This window comes from Netta rufina (genome assembly GCF_964035555.1).
Source record: "Netta rufina genome assembly, chromosome: 9".
Taxonomy (NCBI): Eukaryota; Metazoa; Chordata; class Aves; order Anseriformes; family Anatidae; genus Netta; species Netta rufina.
In genome coordinates this window covers 12,459,686-12,476,954 of record NC_140132.1, presented here as the reverse complement: position 1 = coordinate 12,476,954, position 17,269 = coordinate 12,459,686, and the positions used below count along the sequence as shown (strand labels likewise).

The 17,269-nt window shown below is 49.3% G+C and overlaps 1 protein-coding gene across 1 annotated transcript; it reads right to left on the bottom strand.

The window, feature by feature from the left end:
• Positions 1 to 382: 382 nt before the first annotated feature.
• On the bottom strand, positions 383 to 16,166 carry BOK (BCL2 family apoptosis regulator BOK; the record flags this gene model as incomplete). Its single annotated transcript, XM_084292315.1, has 4 exons — positions 383 to 1,396; positions 5,969 to 6,132; positions 12,500 to 12,628; positions 15,944 to 16,166. 4 exons carry the CDS (start codon positions 16,164 to 16,166, stop codon positions 1,271 to 1,273), a joined length of 642 nt encoding a protein of 213 aa, XP_084148441.1. The 3' UTR covers positions 383 to 1,270.
• Between the last annotated feature and the right edge of the window lie 1,103 nt (positions 16,167 to 17,269).

Genomic DNA, 17,269 nt, shown 5'->3' with positions numbered 1-17,269 from the left:
ATATAATGCCCCGTGTTGTGCATGCAGAGCAGTGTTTTTCTGAGAGGCCGTGCTCCTGGGAGCAAGGCACTGAGCAGGGTGCCTCCCATGGCAGGAGATGTGACAGGGGAGCAACATGGGTTAAGTTCCAAGCAGGAACCAGGGGAGTTGTAGTTTTAACACATTAACACATTCTACTAGGGAAAAAAGCTGGAGTATTTTTAGCATGGTCTAAGTATTTGTCTCTGCACTGTTTTGGCCTTTTTTGGAATTTTTAACTCTGGAAACAAATACAATACCCTTTGCAATAGTGAAACACCACCTATTTTCTTTTATTTTTTTGCCACAAAGAAGACTGCAATTTGTAATTCCGATGACATTAAATGAGAAACATATACCAGTTGCTTTTGACACAGCTTTCCCCCTTCGCAACATCAGGCAGCTCACTTACTCTTTCCGTAATTTCTGACCACATCCCCCAGCCTTTCCTACTCACACGTTTAGCTTTGTCTTCATTATAAAATCCAAACCCGAGCCGTTGCTTGAAGGCATTGTCCCTCTCTCCCCTGTTTCAAACATTACATGTGAGCACAGCAGGAGAGGTGACGGCAAAACCCTTACCAATTCATCACATGCCCTCTGGTCCTGCCCCACACACAGCCACAAAACACCATTTCCAAGGTGCGTCAGAGGGAGAAGCATCTCACAACAGACATTTGTTTCATCCCATGAAGAACCCGCTGCTGAATGATCCCCTGTGGCACACTGTGCCATGGGGAGAGCCCGACAAGCCAGAGGCAGGCTGGAAGGAGGAGGTGGCGTTCAAACATGAGTGCAACAACAAGAACTGACACAAGGCAAGTCCGGGCACCAAGAGGAGAATCACATGCAGTGAGGGAGGGATGCTCCCCCTCTCTTATTTCTATTCCATTTCAAATATCAGCCCCTTCCTCCTCCCCTCTGCCTGGCACTAGCATAAGCATGCAACACGGTCGTAAGGAACAGAGGTCTGACAGTGCCGCAGTCAGCGTGCCCAGGGACTGGCGATGCCCGGGGCGTACCCACGAGTCACCCAGGGAAATGAGGCTCTTGAAAGGATAAGGGTGAGAGAGGCTCCTGCGGCTGTCAGAAGGAGACTGTGGTCGGTCGGCTGCTGCCAGCTGAAGGGAGAGGAGAACAAGCCTTTTGTTTGTCCCGGATCTTCTCTTCCTCCTCTTCAGAGGCTGCCATTTCCACTGCTTCTGGAGTGGGGGAGGAGATGGGGCACGGGGCTGCTGCGGGCAGCTCGGGTTCATCTCTCAGGCAGCAGCACGAAGAAGATCGCCTTGAGGAAGTGCCCAAAGCTGCAAACAGCAGCCACGAGCCAGTGGGAGCGAAGGCTGGGATCAGTATTCACAACACACTTCGTGATGTCTGCCTAAGGAAGAGGGAGCAGAGATCGTCAGAGATGCCCAGAACTGTGTCAGCCACCAAACAGACACTCTCACACCAACACGCTGCTTTGCACCACTTTGCCATGCTGTGAACAGCCACAGCCACTTGCCCTGACACCTTCTGTGCACAGCAGGTTACTAGATCAGGCTCGAGAGCTCTGTGAAAGGCACTTCCCTCATCCTACATCAACACGGCAAAGTGTCTGCTTCTCAGCCATGCCTGGGGAAAGAAATGCTACAGGTATATTGTCAAGCATTTTCCATTCTCAGTAATGAAATAAAAGAAACTTTCCTCTCCTTTTCAAAAAAGATAGAAAGCCTTGGCAATAGCAGCACTCTCATCCTTTTCTGTAAAGCAAGATGCTTCCCGGAGGTTGTCCTGTTTAATATCAGCTCAAGTTGCTTGCACTTTTTCTCTTGCCTTAATGTTTTATTTGGAACTCATTCAAGTAAGCCAACCTGCAATTTAAATCTCAAGCAATGCAAGCTTTGTTTGTGGAAATGTGTCTGCTGGCAGAGATGCCTCCCCAACACATGGGCCAGATTTAAAGATCGTTTGGGCAGCTGGTTTCAAGTATTAACAGGAATGGAAGCTGGCCTGCAAGGAACAAAGAACAACAACCCAGCGAATCATGAAGACATGATCTCGACAGGCATTGGGAGGAGAAGGTGTAAAATATCTGGAGGGAAAAGCGAACAGGACAGAGATAGATAGAAAATCACATCCTTCCAACCCAACCCAACCCGTTCTGCGATTCTCTTATTCTACAATCAGAAAGCAGGCAGGGGTCTGAAGGGACACATCCCTGTATTTAGTTACTGAATGCAGCTGCATTGATTCCTCTGCCTTCTACAGACCCAAGTCTGCTGCCAGCAGCCTCACCAGCCATCCCCACAGTGCTGGTGGTTCCTCCCTCACAGGAAAGCCTGAGAGGCTGGCACGCTGCATCACTACACTGCTGCTCTCCGGGGAGCGTTCGGAGACATCAATGTCCCAAATATCTGACAAGCAGAGACTGCAGGAGGAACAAATACAGGCAGTCATGGACAAGACAAACAGGAGGACAGGAGGAAGCTGAATCAGGGCAAGGGGTGTTCCCAAAGGTGAATAACAAGGTGCAGAAATGCTGCTGCCTGCAGCTATAAAAGCACAGACAAACATCGCAAGCAGCCGTGCCAGCGTACAGCAGAAGATGCTGCAACGTAGCACGAGCGGTTACAGGTCTTTTACCTGTATCATGGTGGAAAGTAAAATGGGTCTGCCTAAACTTTTCAGTGACAGCTTAGCAAACTTGCCATGCTTTGCCTGAACGGATTCAGCCTGGATCAGGGACTGGAACGGTGTTAAATTTAAAACACAGCTGTGCCAAGCTGCCTCTTCCCTCAGAAAGACAGGTCCCTGTGCCTGCCTGAGCGTGCATCCAGATGTCAGCGCAGCTGATTGCTCCCCACCAACTGAATGGCTCCTGGCTTTAGTGCCTCACGTCTTCTGCAAAACCAGGTAGGCACACCTGGTGGGTGACAGCCACTGGGATGCGAAAGTGCAACCCCCTTGAAGCTGTGCCATGCCTGCCAAAGGCAAGGTCCTCACCCAGCTAGCCATGAGGAACTGCAGTCAGAAGCACTTACAAGCCCATGTGCTGCTTGCTTAGATAAACAAAATAGCTCAGCTGTTTAACAATTGCCTCGGCTATTGTGATCCAAATAAAGTATGCCAGATAAGGCACTGGAACTGGAAATTTCAAAGCTTTTTGATTAAATAGGTCTTTCAGTGAGGCACTGATAAGCTGTTGTAGTGACAGTTTGATCTTTGCCTGTTAATTATTCATTGAACAAAGTTTGAGTCTCAAGCTCAGAAAACATACATAGCAGCTGCTAAATCTTCCTGTTCTACTCTAAAGCCACTGCCAAAGCTGCACACTCTCCCCAGGGAGAGATGATACCTCCAGGGGTAAACGTTTCCTGTCTCTCCTAAGAGGTTTTGCGTTTGTTTTGTGTTGGGCTGTGGCAGGTGGAGGTTTTCTCCACCCTCCAAAACAGAATCACGAGGCTAGGGATTCCTGGAACGGAGGCGTGTGGGAAACTACTGCTGAGCGGGGACTTCCAAACACCTTCCCAAGGTCTCTGCAGTGGCTTTCCCAAAACAGCTCAGTGTGGTGGTTCCTCTTGGCATGCTTCCTGAGCTGATGTAAAAGAGGTAGGGGCCCTGTGCACAGGGGAAACATGGACTGCAGGCCAAGACAAACTAACAACCAGCTAGGTCGGGTGCCAAACGAAAGGGTCTCCAGTACACAGCTGTTTCATCTGGCCCATTTGTGAACCCAGGCTGGGCAATTTCACACCACAGTGCCTAGATCAAAAGGAGGAACGCTCAGGGAAACACAGCACATGATGGAAAAAGGATTTGGAGCCTTCCCCCGGGCTGAAGGAACCATGTGTTTCTAGAGGGAAAATATCTCCTTTCCGCAGCCCAAAGTTGTTGATAAGGCTGCAATCAGCACAGCCCAGCAGCTTTTACAGTCATTTTGTCCAAGCGGGGGCAGTGACATTGGCTTCCCTTTCCTAGAGCCAGAGCCTGAGAGCGAGCAGCATAGCTTCAAGGAAAATGTAATGGCCATGTGAAGAGGAATGATTGGCACAAGCAGCTAGCAGTGGACAGGGCTTATCTCTCCAGATGGCGAGAGGCAGCTCTGGTCAGGGGGTGGGTTTTGTGCCTTGTTTGCTATGCAACAAACTTTCCAAAAATATCCATTTGGAACTATCAAAACACTTTGTTTAGAAGTCTAATAACGCAAAACAAAAATTAAAACAAGATGTTAACTCACAAGATCATGTATGGTTTACCAAAACAAAGAAACAAGTTAGCTGGAGACTAGGAGGAGACACATTCCTGTGCAACATTCCAATTTTAATGAAACTTTTTTTTTTTTTAAAGGAAAAAATTGTTTCAGAGAAAACATTTCAACCAGCCCCAGCAGGTACCCTGTTAAAGTAAGCCCCACCAATGATGTTGAGGCAGGGATTTCACATGCAGGAACAGTGATACTTGATGAATTGTTTTTTCAGGTTATCCTCTGCAGTATCTTAGCACAATTATGTGTGCAGATGCAAAATGAAACAAATCGGGGCATGCAAATCAATGGTTCCTCTTCAGCCCAACCAACCAGTTCCTCAGCCCAGCTGGCCTCAAAGAGACATAGCTTTAGAAAGGGCAGGGATGATTGAAGACGGCAATGACCCTTAGGAAATGCAAGGGATCTAAAATCAGAACACTGCCTACTTTTCCAGTTGCCCTCCAGCAGACAGGTGCCTTCATCCCTGCAGAAGCCAGGTTATGGGGATGACTATAGGCACACTTGGGAACTCTCAGCACAGAGGAGCAATGCTCAGTTTGGAAAAAGATCCCCTCTCTGGGCCGGAGATTGGTGGGGAGCTTGCCCCTTTCCTGGCAGCTCAGGAATAAATGTCACCTCTCGGGAAGGAAGGACTGTGCCACTGCAGCTCAGCCTGGAAGGAGTGCATGCCTTGGGAACAAGATGTCTCCTGAGCTCTGTGGTGTCATATGGGAACATTTAACTCCAGACAGCATCTGCCAGGCGGTACCAAAGGGATTTTGGCTGTATCTTTCCAATAAGTGTCTATATCCCTGCCAGACTGGCACAGAGACCCAGAGAGAGACGTACATCGCCCAGCTTCCAACCCTGACCCTAGATGACCACTCATCTCAGGCTTCTGGGGAGCTCACTAGAAAGGTGTCTGGCTATTCCACAGCGCCTAAATAAAGCTCTTGCTTTAACCAGTGCTCCACTGCAGTGCATTTTATTTCCCATGGGGTACAGAGAGAGCCAAAGAAATCAGATGGGTATAGCCAACTGGTGCTTGTACCATGCTCCAACACAACACTGTGCCACAACCACAGTTTCAGGGCAGGCCAGTGAAAGCCAAGAGCCCTCCCAGCCCTATCAATAAGTGTTAGCAGTACCCTTCAAAGCATAAGTGCCCTACAGTTTGAGCTACATCAGAAGTTACTCACGGAGCACCACCAGGTCAGGGATGGCACGAACTACCAGGTTTTAATAACCCTCTAAATTTCCTCATGGTGGCAAGTTACATCAGTATATAATCACTGATTTGGGAACTGTGGGGCAGGTGGAATGGGAAATAAGCTGGCAGGCCTCATTTATTCAGTTTCAAGAAAACAGCTGCCCAAGAGGATGGCTCCTATTTGCAGTCTCCAACTACAACTGGCTGGAAGCTCCAGACAGGTTCGAGACAGGAACAGAACAGCAGTGGGTTGGGATTGAATTAGTCCAGCACAGACATGCAGGAGGCTGAGGACCAGAACAGCGGGTGCTGTCACAGACAGGACCAGGAGGCAGTGACAGAGCTCTGTGGAGCCTAGCACAGGTGTAGGACAGTGGTGGCCACGGGGCAGTGGCAGAATCTCACTCAATGTTTTTCTGCATAAAGCTGCAGCGGGGGCGCTCACACTTCCTTTAACTGGGGTATTTTCTGGTGTGCATGTGTGGAAGCAAAGACCATACAGCCTCTCTTACCCAGCCTCCTCGCCTTCTCAGCCATGTCACCAAGGTCTTGCGGACAAACTCTCCCAGGCAGTCGACGATGGTGTGCACCATGGCTGGCTGTGCGTGCCGCACGCAGTCCACCGCCAGCCCCGCCGCCACCGCGTAGAGAGACACCACCTTGCCCCACGTTATGCCTAGGAAAAAAAGAGAGGTATTTCAGCTTCACACATGAGCACACCACTCGGAACACGCCACTTTCTAGCTCAGAGGAGCCTGTTCCAATGTGACAGGAAAAGCACGTAAGAGATGAGCATCCACACGGTCAGTTGTACTCTGATACAAGAACAAAAGTGGAGGCAAAGCTACAGAGGTGAGGAGGTTGGGATGCTCTGAGAAGCTAGGGACCTCTCTCAGCCTCCAACAACAACCAGGCAACTTCAAGAGTTTGGGTGCCCTGCCTGGAATATTTAACACTGCATATCCCATCCCACTGAGAGCAGTGCAGGGATGGGAGTGCCTGTCAGTCATCTAATTTCCCTAAAGCAGAGCCTCCTGCCAGGCTGACCTGCCGTTAGCGAGCGCTCTATGGAGGTTGCCCCAGCAGCAGCCATCTTCCTGTTGATGCTGAAGAAACACACTGAAGCCCAGCTCTGGGCACCAGCCAGCCTCCCTGGGGCTCCCTTGCAGTTTTCCAGCACCACTGAGTATAATCCTCCGTGCTCACACACTGCAGCCAGCAATCCCTGATCAGACTCTTTGTCAGGACCAGTGACCTGGAAATGCAACCCTTTTGCATGCATGGAGAAGAACTACCACCACCATGTGGGTTTCCTTTGGCTCTGCTGGGAAGTTTACTACCCCCCTTAATTTATGATCTGGAATACAGTATTTGACAAGCATTTTGGGAAGTATTTTACAGTGAGAGATCCCTCCGGAGCCTTTCCAAGGTCTGTCCCAAATGTAGACAGAGGCCAGGTGAAGTTTTAGTTGTTTAAAGAAAACACAAAATCATTCTTGCGAGGTTGCAACAAGAAAGAAAACAGGTATGAGGGAGGAAAGGCAGATAGTTGTTTAGCCACTAGATCTAGGCACCAGAAGGGGTTAAACACATGATATAGAAACTGGATGTGCTCAGCAATCTATCAGCTAAGAAAGCCTTGAATATAATTTAAATTTAAAAGACCCTTCCTCTTTCCTTTATTGCCGTCCCAGACCCTGAGGCATCCCGAATATCTCTCTAGGATGGGGCCTGAAAGTCCTTGTGTTTGCTCACACTGCAGCAGAGCACATCTCTTTAACATACGTGCAGGTGTGAAAGCATTTCTGGGGTTCTTCCACTTGATGCCTCAAAAGTGACGCTCACACTAACACCTTTAGGAATTAATTTTTTATTAGTAAAAATGTGCAAAACTTTACAGAGAAACTATTCAAACATCAGTCATAGGAATGGCTTGTTAGACTGGAGACAACCCATTTACTGTTCCAAAAAAAAAGCCATTTTTCTACTCATGACTGATGCAAGATCAAAATCTCCAGCAGATCCTTTTGCAAGGCACTGTAACAACAATAACCCCACAGTTGGTCAGTCTGCTGTGATCCTCTGTCCTTCACCAGCACTATCCGCAGGATCAGAGGAAGTTATTAATGTAGCTAAATTGGCTGTTATTTGCATTCTGATGTTATTTTCTGAGTCGGCTCTGCAGGTCCCCTCCCCAGAGCTGTCACTCAGGAAGTTCACTGCCTGTGTGGTATTCACACTATTTATCTCTCTTTCTCACATTGTGTGTCACCATGACAGCCAGCAAAACAAGCCAGGAAGAGGCTATAAAACCACATGAGAAAACACCAGGCTGAAGGTTTCTCCTAGCAAGGCAGAGGCTGTCCTGAGGTAGGCCAGTACCTCTCCACCCAAAGAAAGAGGCTTTAGGAGGTTACCTGTCACCATCCATGACCTCCCGGACCAGCATCTCAGCTGGCTTATAACCAGTTTTGTGTCAGCCTCTTACTGCCATCCTGTGTCCCCACAGAAATGTGGCTCCTTGCATTTTGAGTTACATGAACTGAAGTTACCCAAAATCGTAGGGAACAGTCCAGTAGCTCATTCCCAAGCTTTTACTGATGCTCTTCACTCCTAAATATCTAAAGCAAGCCCACTGGTTTTGGGACATTTACACAGCAGTAACCAAGACTGGAGCTCTGGTCACCCCAGTAAAAAGGTAGCTTTAACTTTGTTTTAAACCCAACTGTCTAACAGGAAAAAAAAAAAAAAAAAGTTCTTCCACACCCTAAGAAAGACGTATTAGACCTCTGATTTCCCTAATACACAGCAAACCATCTTGCTCTATGGACATGTTGGTCCAGCTACCTCCGTCCAAGAAGGATAGAAGGAAAGCCCCTTCAGCTCTTGTGTTCTCTGACACAGTTGCTACGTAGTGGTGTAGGGTGATGAGTTTTTGGATTAATATTTCTGGTGTAGGGTGACCAATTCTTGGATTCTTGATATTTCTCAACAAGGGCCTGCATGAGGTGAACCCCCCTCAGCACATGGATGGAGCACCCGCTCCTTTCACACAGAGGCACGCCCTGCCTCAGGAGGGCTCCAGTGGCCAGCAGCCCCGCAGCAGGTCCCAACCTGCGCTCCCACAGGACTCCAGCTTCATTTGCTCTTCTCTCAAGGACTGCCTTGTCAGTGGCACCGTGTGGAGTTGTATCTGGCCAGTGCCTGAGAAAGGAGCATTGTCTTGCTCCAAATTCCTCTAAGGCCAGGCTGCCATCCACAGGGGCTGCTTGTCCCCAGGTGCTGCTGAGGGACAAGTGATTCGCAGCTCTCTGTTGTGTGTGAGAGAGTGGAAAACCAGTCCTGAATGCAGCGATTAAAACAGAGATCGCCCTAAAACTTCTATCCACAGAGGTTGAAAAAAAGGATGCAGAACATGTGAAAAGCTGCTTAGAAGGAATCTTTAAAAATAAGAAATACACGTCGCAGACTCAAGGCCAGCCGTGGAGCTGGAGGCATGTAAACACTGGCGAGCCCAGGGGAAAATGAATTAGCAGGAAAGAACTGCTCTTGAAACTGTTCCCACTGCATATCAGCTTGTCTGCCCCAGGGGGAGCACGAAGAGCCATGAGACACGACTGTGCAGTCTCCAAGCACCATGCTATCCAAGGTTACCCAAATAAATTTCCCTTTGCTCCACTCAGCATCAAAGTCTAACTTGCAAATCAGGCCTAAGAGTAATATGATCAAGTGCTACATTTCAACAGCCGGGAGAATATGGTCAGACACAATACACTTCCCTCTGGTGAAGAGAACGATGCCAAGAGGAATGTGCACAAGGCAGGAAGCTCATCTCATAAAGCCTAAGTGATGTGGCAGCCATGAGATGCTGCAGGGGAAAGTGTTTTCTCATGACAACCCGTTAACCACACATTCCTGCTCCTCGTCGTACAGGGTTCACTTCAGCCAAAGCACTCTTGAGTGAAAACTTACCAGCACCCATATAAAATCAGGACAAGACCTCTTTTAGAGAGCCCTCATGCCTAGCAGTGCTTACTGACTGGGAAATTGTTTCCTTTAGGAAAGGAAAACACATCTCCCTTTTCTTCTTCTGTCCTTCCACCAAGTGACCCCTTCCTTCGGGGATTTATTTAAACAGTTATTGTAAATGCCAGCTCAGCCAGGCCCCAGTCCAAAACCTGTTAAAGTCAGTGGAAAATCTCCTGCTGGCTCCAGAGCAGCTTTGGACCACCCGGCAGAACCAGCTGTACTGTCCCTGAAGATGAGTGAGGCTCTGAGTGTGCTCAGAGGGGATTAACTCGTGAACTGATGCTACTGAAGATCCCTCCATATCCAAAACAGGTCAGGGCTCTGTCGTGCCAGGCTCTGCACAGGCAGGCTCTCCTTGACTAGGATAACTAACAGCTTGTTAGAAACAGGGAAGGAAAATACAGCTTGAACGTTACCGTGCTCTGTGACCTGCTCACTTTCTGCCTATAGTCTCAGCTGTTAATCTTGCTGTAACTGGGATTTGAGCTGTCCGTGCTACACCAGAGGAAAGGCAAACTTGAGATCAGTGGAACAGACAATGCTGTAAAGTTGACTAAGTTGACTACATCACAAGCACCCATGCAGAGGCATCAACCAGGGAGCCAAATGTCCTCAGTCTTCCCTTCTTGAGATGTCCACCCAAAGCTTCTACTTTGTCCAGATGCGTAGACAGTGGGGATAGCACATAAGCACTGCCAGAGGTACAGTGTGAAGATCTGAAACCTCTCCAGCAAGACAGGGTCAAAATCCCCAACTCCCTTGCTGCATAGGCATTGCATGCCACTAATGGGACTCTCCAGACTGTTTAGGCCTGGCAGTTTCAGACTGTGGCTGTTTTCTTAATAAACTGGACAGTGAAAAACAGGGTCAGATGCTTTAGCTATTGGTAATTGGCTTGAAAATTCAGACTGTATTTGAGCTCTCTGGTTTCCTTTGCTTGGTAAGAGCCTCTTTCCTCTGAACTATGAAAAAAAAAAAAAGGAATGAATGTCTGGCTGCCACAGCCAACTCTGATTTGCTGGATTTAGCATTAAATGTTGAGTCTTGAGACTGCAACTAGGACTCAAGAATGTTAAAATCAGCAAACTATTCCCCCTCTGCCACCCGGCAGCAAGAGAACTTACAATAATTAATAGATACAAGAGATTGAACACAGAACCCCTGCTTCATAGTCACAAGTTTTCTTGCTAGTTGGTATGAGGCAGAGATGGGAAAGAGGAGAAAACAGATGACACGGAGCACCAGGGAGGTTTGAATCCATTTCCTGCGCAGCCAGCCATCTGCCAGCAATTTATGCAGAACGGTGTCCCCAGATGAGGGGCAGCACTGGCTGCAGAGCTTTAGTCTTTGTGTCTAAAATGCTCCCAAAGTCTCTGGTATTTCCAGCCTCAAAGGGCTGAGTCTGGATCCCATTCTCACCATCCTGAAAACCCCATGGTTAAAGCCAAGAGTTAAAATTTCTAGCTTTACTTTCAACAAAAAACATTTTACACCGCCCAAAATTTTCACCCAACTCCTGAGCTGGGAACTTGAAGAGCAAAAAACGCAGCTCTCGATGCGTCTGTCAAAACATGCTGGCAAGGGCATGGCTCCCAGAAGCCAGCAGGGATTTCTCCCCAGCGTCATGTTTATGCAGCACAGCAGCACACACAGTCTGCACCACCTGTACCCATTCAGCTTTCTGGCTTAATTCCCTCTGTCACTTGGGCTGATGCAGTCAGCTATACTCATCTAAGAAGATAAACTGCTTACCTGCACTGCAAACACCCAAGCCTGCAAACCTGACCTCTGTTTTTTTCTGTAAGCCTTGGCATAATTAAAGCTCAGCTCTAAAAGGACAAGACAGGGCACCTGTACTTGGAGCACAGTCACACTCAGACATTCCTGCTGTGTTTGCCTGGCTCTTGCTTTCTGAGCCCACACTGCCTACCAGGCCAGGCTAGTGCAAAGGCAACCTGCATTCCAGGAAGGCTCTGAAAGGACATTGAGGGCTACACTAGCTACAAAATACAAATCTATCCACTTCTTATGACACAGTTTTTATGTCCCTGATCCAGGGAGAAAATCTGCCTTGCTAAACCTGACAGGAGCCCGGCTTTAGCATTCCCTCTCAGATCTCTGTTGCCATCTGTTGCTGTTCCGGAGAGGATCTGCGCTCTGCATCACAACACACTTCAGATCTGAAGTCCAGGATGTCAGCACAGGGCTTCCCTGGTGTGTCAGTGGCTCCCATGCAGTTTATGCTCTGAAAAATGTATAGCTGACTGTGAAGATAAAAAGGTTTTGAGCATGGAAGCCTGCTTGAAAGTACAGCAGAAACTGTTTTCAGGGGGGGCCAAGGCTCCCTCGCAGGAATGCAGCACAGAGTGGAGTTTTGGTTTTGTCAGTAACCTCCAGGAGCAAACAGAAGCAGAACACTCACACCTAGGCAACGGAGAAGCTCAGACAACCTGCTTGTGGGGAACAGCTAGCCACGAGGACCAAGGTCCCGTCTCTGGCTCTGAGGAAGGAGAAGCAACAACTGAAAGCAGCAGGCACCATTGCAGCTCTGGCTATTGCTGAGGGAAAGAAAGCCAGGAAGAGGGGAACTCCCTTGTGATGAGCTGGTTCTGGCTCTAACAGCAGCAGCATGAGCTGGAACAAGGGAGACTCCCATGTAATGAATCTTCTCTGGCTGCCAGTGGTGAGCGAAGCAGCTTGGAATGAGTGACATCCCTGTGCAATGAGGTAACACCACCTCCTCAGGAGGAAGGGCAGGAGATGGCTTCTCGAATGAATGAGAACCTGCCAGAAGGATGTACAAAATAGGGCATTTCCCTGCCAGAACAACAGAGCACGGACGAGCCCTCATTAAATCATTACAGCAGGGCAGGCGGCCAAACTACCCGCAGCGCTTTCAGAAAGCAGGCCCCACCTTGCAGGCCATCCCAGAAACATGCCTTCTCCGAGAGAGGCAGCCCCATCCCGGCCCTTTCCACCCCAGCCCTGTCTGTGTATCTATCTGTGTGCAGTACCTGCAGTGAAAATCTGCGCGGCTACAGCCAGGAAGGCGTCTGTCACCACCGTCTCCGAGTGCAGCGAGATGTTCAGCTGGCGGGCGATGTTCCGGTAGACGTTGGGGCGAATGTATTCCAGCTCATCTCCTGGAAGCAAGCAGGCAGGAGTCAACGCACAGGGCACTAGGTCCATGCCAGAATGACCACTGGGGTCATCTCTCGTGTCCCCCTGGCCCCAGCTCCACCTTGCTTTAAACAGGCAGCAGAGTTCTTAGGGTCATTTAGAGGCAACCCCCCTGCATCTCCTCCCTTCTTCCCTAATGCCCTTTATGCCTGGGACATCTAAAGGGAGTGGTACCAGTGTCGTGGCTGCAGCCATCCCTGATACAAATGGTGTTCCCAGGCTGGCTGTCAAAGTCAGAACCCAGTGAGTGCCTGCCTTTACCCCGCTACAGGAGACAGGCCTGAGAGAAACAAAGCCATCCCCATTTTTTTTCAGAAGTGAGAAGGAGGCATGTCCACCTGCGTAAGCTTTTCAGAGATACGCCCTTTCTCAGCCTGTACAAAAACGCCTTATTATGAGAGTGACTCAAGAATGCTGCAGGCTGATGAGAGCCAAGAATCCACCCAGAGCCACACAACATGAAGTGAGCAAAGAGAAGCCCAGCTCAGCTACTTTGTGCTACCACAGGCAGAGAGCATCGACCTGGAGTTCCTTGTCTCCTCCAAAGGGATCCTTTGCCTGCCTGGCTCCTCAGCAGCAAGGATCCTGACACAGACAGAGGATGTGCTTTCAGCTCCAGGTTGTTTTTTCCCCGAGCTGGGAAATGGTTGAAGGTGTTACCTCTCATGGCTATTTAATGAGGGTGGCCAAGATGCTGTGGGAGCATTACACGATGCAAACACTGCAGGGGACTGAGGCTCTGTGTGTGTAGGTTCCTGTTTGGCGATCTAGATTGAAAAGGATGCCCCTCATCCTTCTGCATGGGCATGTCCAGGGGAAGAGGAGAGCTGTCACAGCCCCCTGCCATCCCCCTGCAGCACCCAGGTGTCCTGTCCCAGCCACAGGGCAGCCGGTCCCCCTGAAAATGTCACTACGTGGGAGCTGAAAAGGAAAGACATCACTGCAGCCAGGAGCTTGCTACAGAGGCATTAGCTGCTCAGCCTGAATTCATTGAACCAGTCACTGGCACTCAGCCCAGCATGGGCAAAGCCCGGCTTTGGAGTAGTCCACAAAGGAACTGTGCCGGCCCTTTGTGCCCATGGGATTGTTGTACACAATCTGATTGCGAGAGGAAACCCTGCACATGTGTGGCCAGCCCTGATAAGACGAACCATTCGACAGCTGTTCTCACCCCAAAGGGAGCTCGCAGGCTTCCCTGTGGCTGCAAGAAGCCTTGCCCTGAGCCCAGCGGGGCGGATGGGGAGTGGGACAGGCTGGGATCAGCACATGGTAGTCTGCCACTGGGAGAGCTTTTAACAAGCAGCGACTGAAGGACTGAGATGAGATCAGGGCCCCCTTGGATTGGAAGCACACAGCCCTGCCCCACAGCGATACACAGAGCAGCAGGGGAAGGAAAATGTGCGGCAAAGAAGTCCCAGGATCACTGCTGGCATCCTTCAGGGTCTGTTAACTGACTGGCTGCACAATTTGTGATATTCAGAGCAATTTCTGTGCTTCTCCTCTTTCCTGCAGCAATCTTGGAAGGGCAAGCAGGGCAGCAGCAGCAGTTTCCACAGGCAGGAGCTCAGTTCAGAGGAGAAAAGGCATTTGTCTGGGTTTTGCGCACAGGAGAGAGGAGTTCAGATAAACCAGACCTATGCCACATGTGGTAGGTGGCTCTGAGTTGTCTCATTTGGCCATACAATTAGGTTTTACCACACATGATCAGTTAATTGCACTGGCCAGTTGCTAAGCCGCACTGAGCTGATGCTGCCCAAGACTTTGCAGCTGCACAGCCTGTGGCCAGCACCTCTGTTGGCCCACCAGCCAGCTCACCGGGCCCTGCTGCCTTGCCATGTACGAGAGGAGTAGGAAATCCCTTGAGTTCTCATCTCCACAGGATTCTCAGCACTAACACAAAGCAAAAACTGCTCTGTCCAGTAAGCAGCCGCAGCCTACAGCGCCTGGTAGGAGCCAGATACCACATGGCCTTGCCCTAGATATGGCCACAAAGGGAAAAGGAAGGGACAGCCATGTGGCAGGTGGCGTTTCTGAACAAACAGGGTGGAAGCTACGTGTTATCCGAACAAGAAGGACTGTTCCCCTTCTCGTTGCATGGGTACCATGGCTCTCCACGAACAGATTTGCTCAGAGAAGGCGCCAAGTTCTCGGGACCATCAGCCAAAACTTTCCATCTGGACATGAATAAGTAACAGGAGAGTCACCCAGGAGACGCCTTCGGATCCAGTCTGCCACCTGCTTGCCCTTTAGCGTGCTCCTGGCCACCCACAGACCTGCCTGAAAGCAGCCCCCAGCCCAGGCAAAGAACTGGGGGGACAAAAGGGCCACCAGACTGACAGAAAAACACACAAACAAACAAAAATGGATTAGTCAGCACAGGAGAGGAAAAATTGTAAAAGAATAGTAATAAAAAGGCCACACAGAAGAACAGCTATGCCCTAAAAAGAAATTTGGGATAACATCAAACAGAAGCGGAAAGAAAGAGGAGAAAGTGGAGAAACCAGTCTGGTCCTGAGTTGGTTAGGCCCACTTAAAGGTTGCTTCACCAGACTTATTTGAACTTTGGTGTAATTAAATCAGATGCAAATGCTAATGGTAGCTTCCAAGCCAGATGTGAACTGATATTCCAGCCTGGAGGCAAAGAGGGATGTTGGAAGCCACCTCCAAGAAGCAGAGTGCTGGGTCTTGCTGAAGGAGTAAGGTAAACAACAGCAAATGAAACATGCCGTCAACGCGCTGTCACTGGAAAGCAGCTTTTGTAAAATCTCCAGTGCACGCAGTCTAAGCAATTACCCCCAAATTAAACAGCCCTGCAGTTAGGTGAGCTGCTGCTGAAGCCCAGGTGTGGAGCCACCAGTGCTCTACCAGACGCCAGGCTGGGTTGCGTCAAGGCAGCCAAGTCACCAGGGCCTGGAGAAAACACCGCAAGACCTGTTTAAAATGCAAAGCTGACAAAAACTACTGAAAGAACTAAAACTCTTACACAGCTACAGTCTTCTGCAGATAAAATTGGTTTGTTGTTGGGTATTGTTGGACTGCAGCATACTTTTTAGCTGTCGCAAGTCCTCCCTCAGAAAATGCAGCTCTGCAGAATCAGGGTGCAGAGCCATGCCCCAAGGAACTAAGGAAATAAATGCACAACAGAACAAAAGCCTCTGTATCATCACACAGAAAGCCTCTTGGCACTCATCAGTCCCAGAAACCACAGGCCCCTTCTTAGTCTGGTCTGAACTGCTCCATGCAGGACTCACTTCGCACCCATGCCCGCGGGGACTTACCCAGCCGCAGCAGTATGGTGGACACCTCGGCCAGCTTCCCGCCAGGCACCGGCGCGTTGCACTCAGGTTTGCTCCAGCTGACACCTGCTCGAACCAGCCTTGAATTTATGTAGTCTCTGCAGAGAGCCTTAGCTTGGGACACAAGCTCCTTGTCAGTGGGAGACCTGTCGAACACCTCCATCACCTCTGCAGCGAAGACTGAGGATCGGCGAAGCACTTCCATCCTCCGCTGCTGCACCCACGCCTCTGCATGCACTCGCTGGGAGGCTGACCCGATGCCTCAGGGTCTGCAGGAGCTGCGTGGCAATGCACAGCTCTCCCGATCCGTCACAGCTTGCAGCAGCTATTCTCAAAAAGTCGGTCTTTCATTTTACCTGCCGAATAAGAGCATCTGTAAGTCCTCTAGGCACACAAAGATGCAAGTCAGAAGCCAAAATATTATACTGTACAGCTAAGCTAAGGTCAGTAGTATTGCACTTTGAAAAGATCTGTCTCAGTGAATCTCACAGACAAGTGCCCAAATCTTCTTCCTTCAGCTACTCTGACTTCCACTGGCAGCGTGGCCCGCAGAGGGGCTGCAGTTGTGCACCACCTATGTGTTTTCTCTTTTCCCTTTCTGATTTAGCAGCCCTAGAATCACACTTCAGAGAGACGGGATGGTCAGGACATGGAAACAATTCACAGAATGTATAGACAACCTCAGCTTGTTTCAATTAAACTGGAAAAAAAATGAATCCTGAATACCAGCTACAGTAACCTCAACCAGATGCAGACAGGAATTCCAGCTCAGTAGGTCCTGGATGTTTCTGAAGAAATGGCCCTAATGAATTGCAGGAACACGGGTATGGGAACATTTCAAAGGTCTTACTAGTCCTTAACTCCAACAGAAGACCAGGTCTTTATCACAGTCAGTTTTTGATTCTGCAGCTTTTCACATGCAACATACATATTGCTACTCAAAATACTTTAGAAACAGCAGAGAGAGCGAAACAGAAAGCAAATTCCAAAGAAAGTTTCCAAGTGTGAATGCCTAAAGAGAAAATTTTAAATTTCTTCAGTCACCTGAATTCATCTGTTGATTTTTTAACCCAGTGCAGCTTTTGAAATCAGTCAGACCAAAGCCTTTATTCAGGTATTTTAAATCTCCAGTTTTAGACATCAGCGTGCCTTAATGAATTTCCAGCTAAACAAAGCCCATTCCTTTTGTCCTTCTCCACAACAACAAAAATGCATTTACCTCTCACGTGCTGCCTTTTCCCCTTCAGTGATTGCTTTTGGGGTTTGGATCCGTGCTTGCTGGGAGGATGGGGACCACAGAGCCCCAGA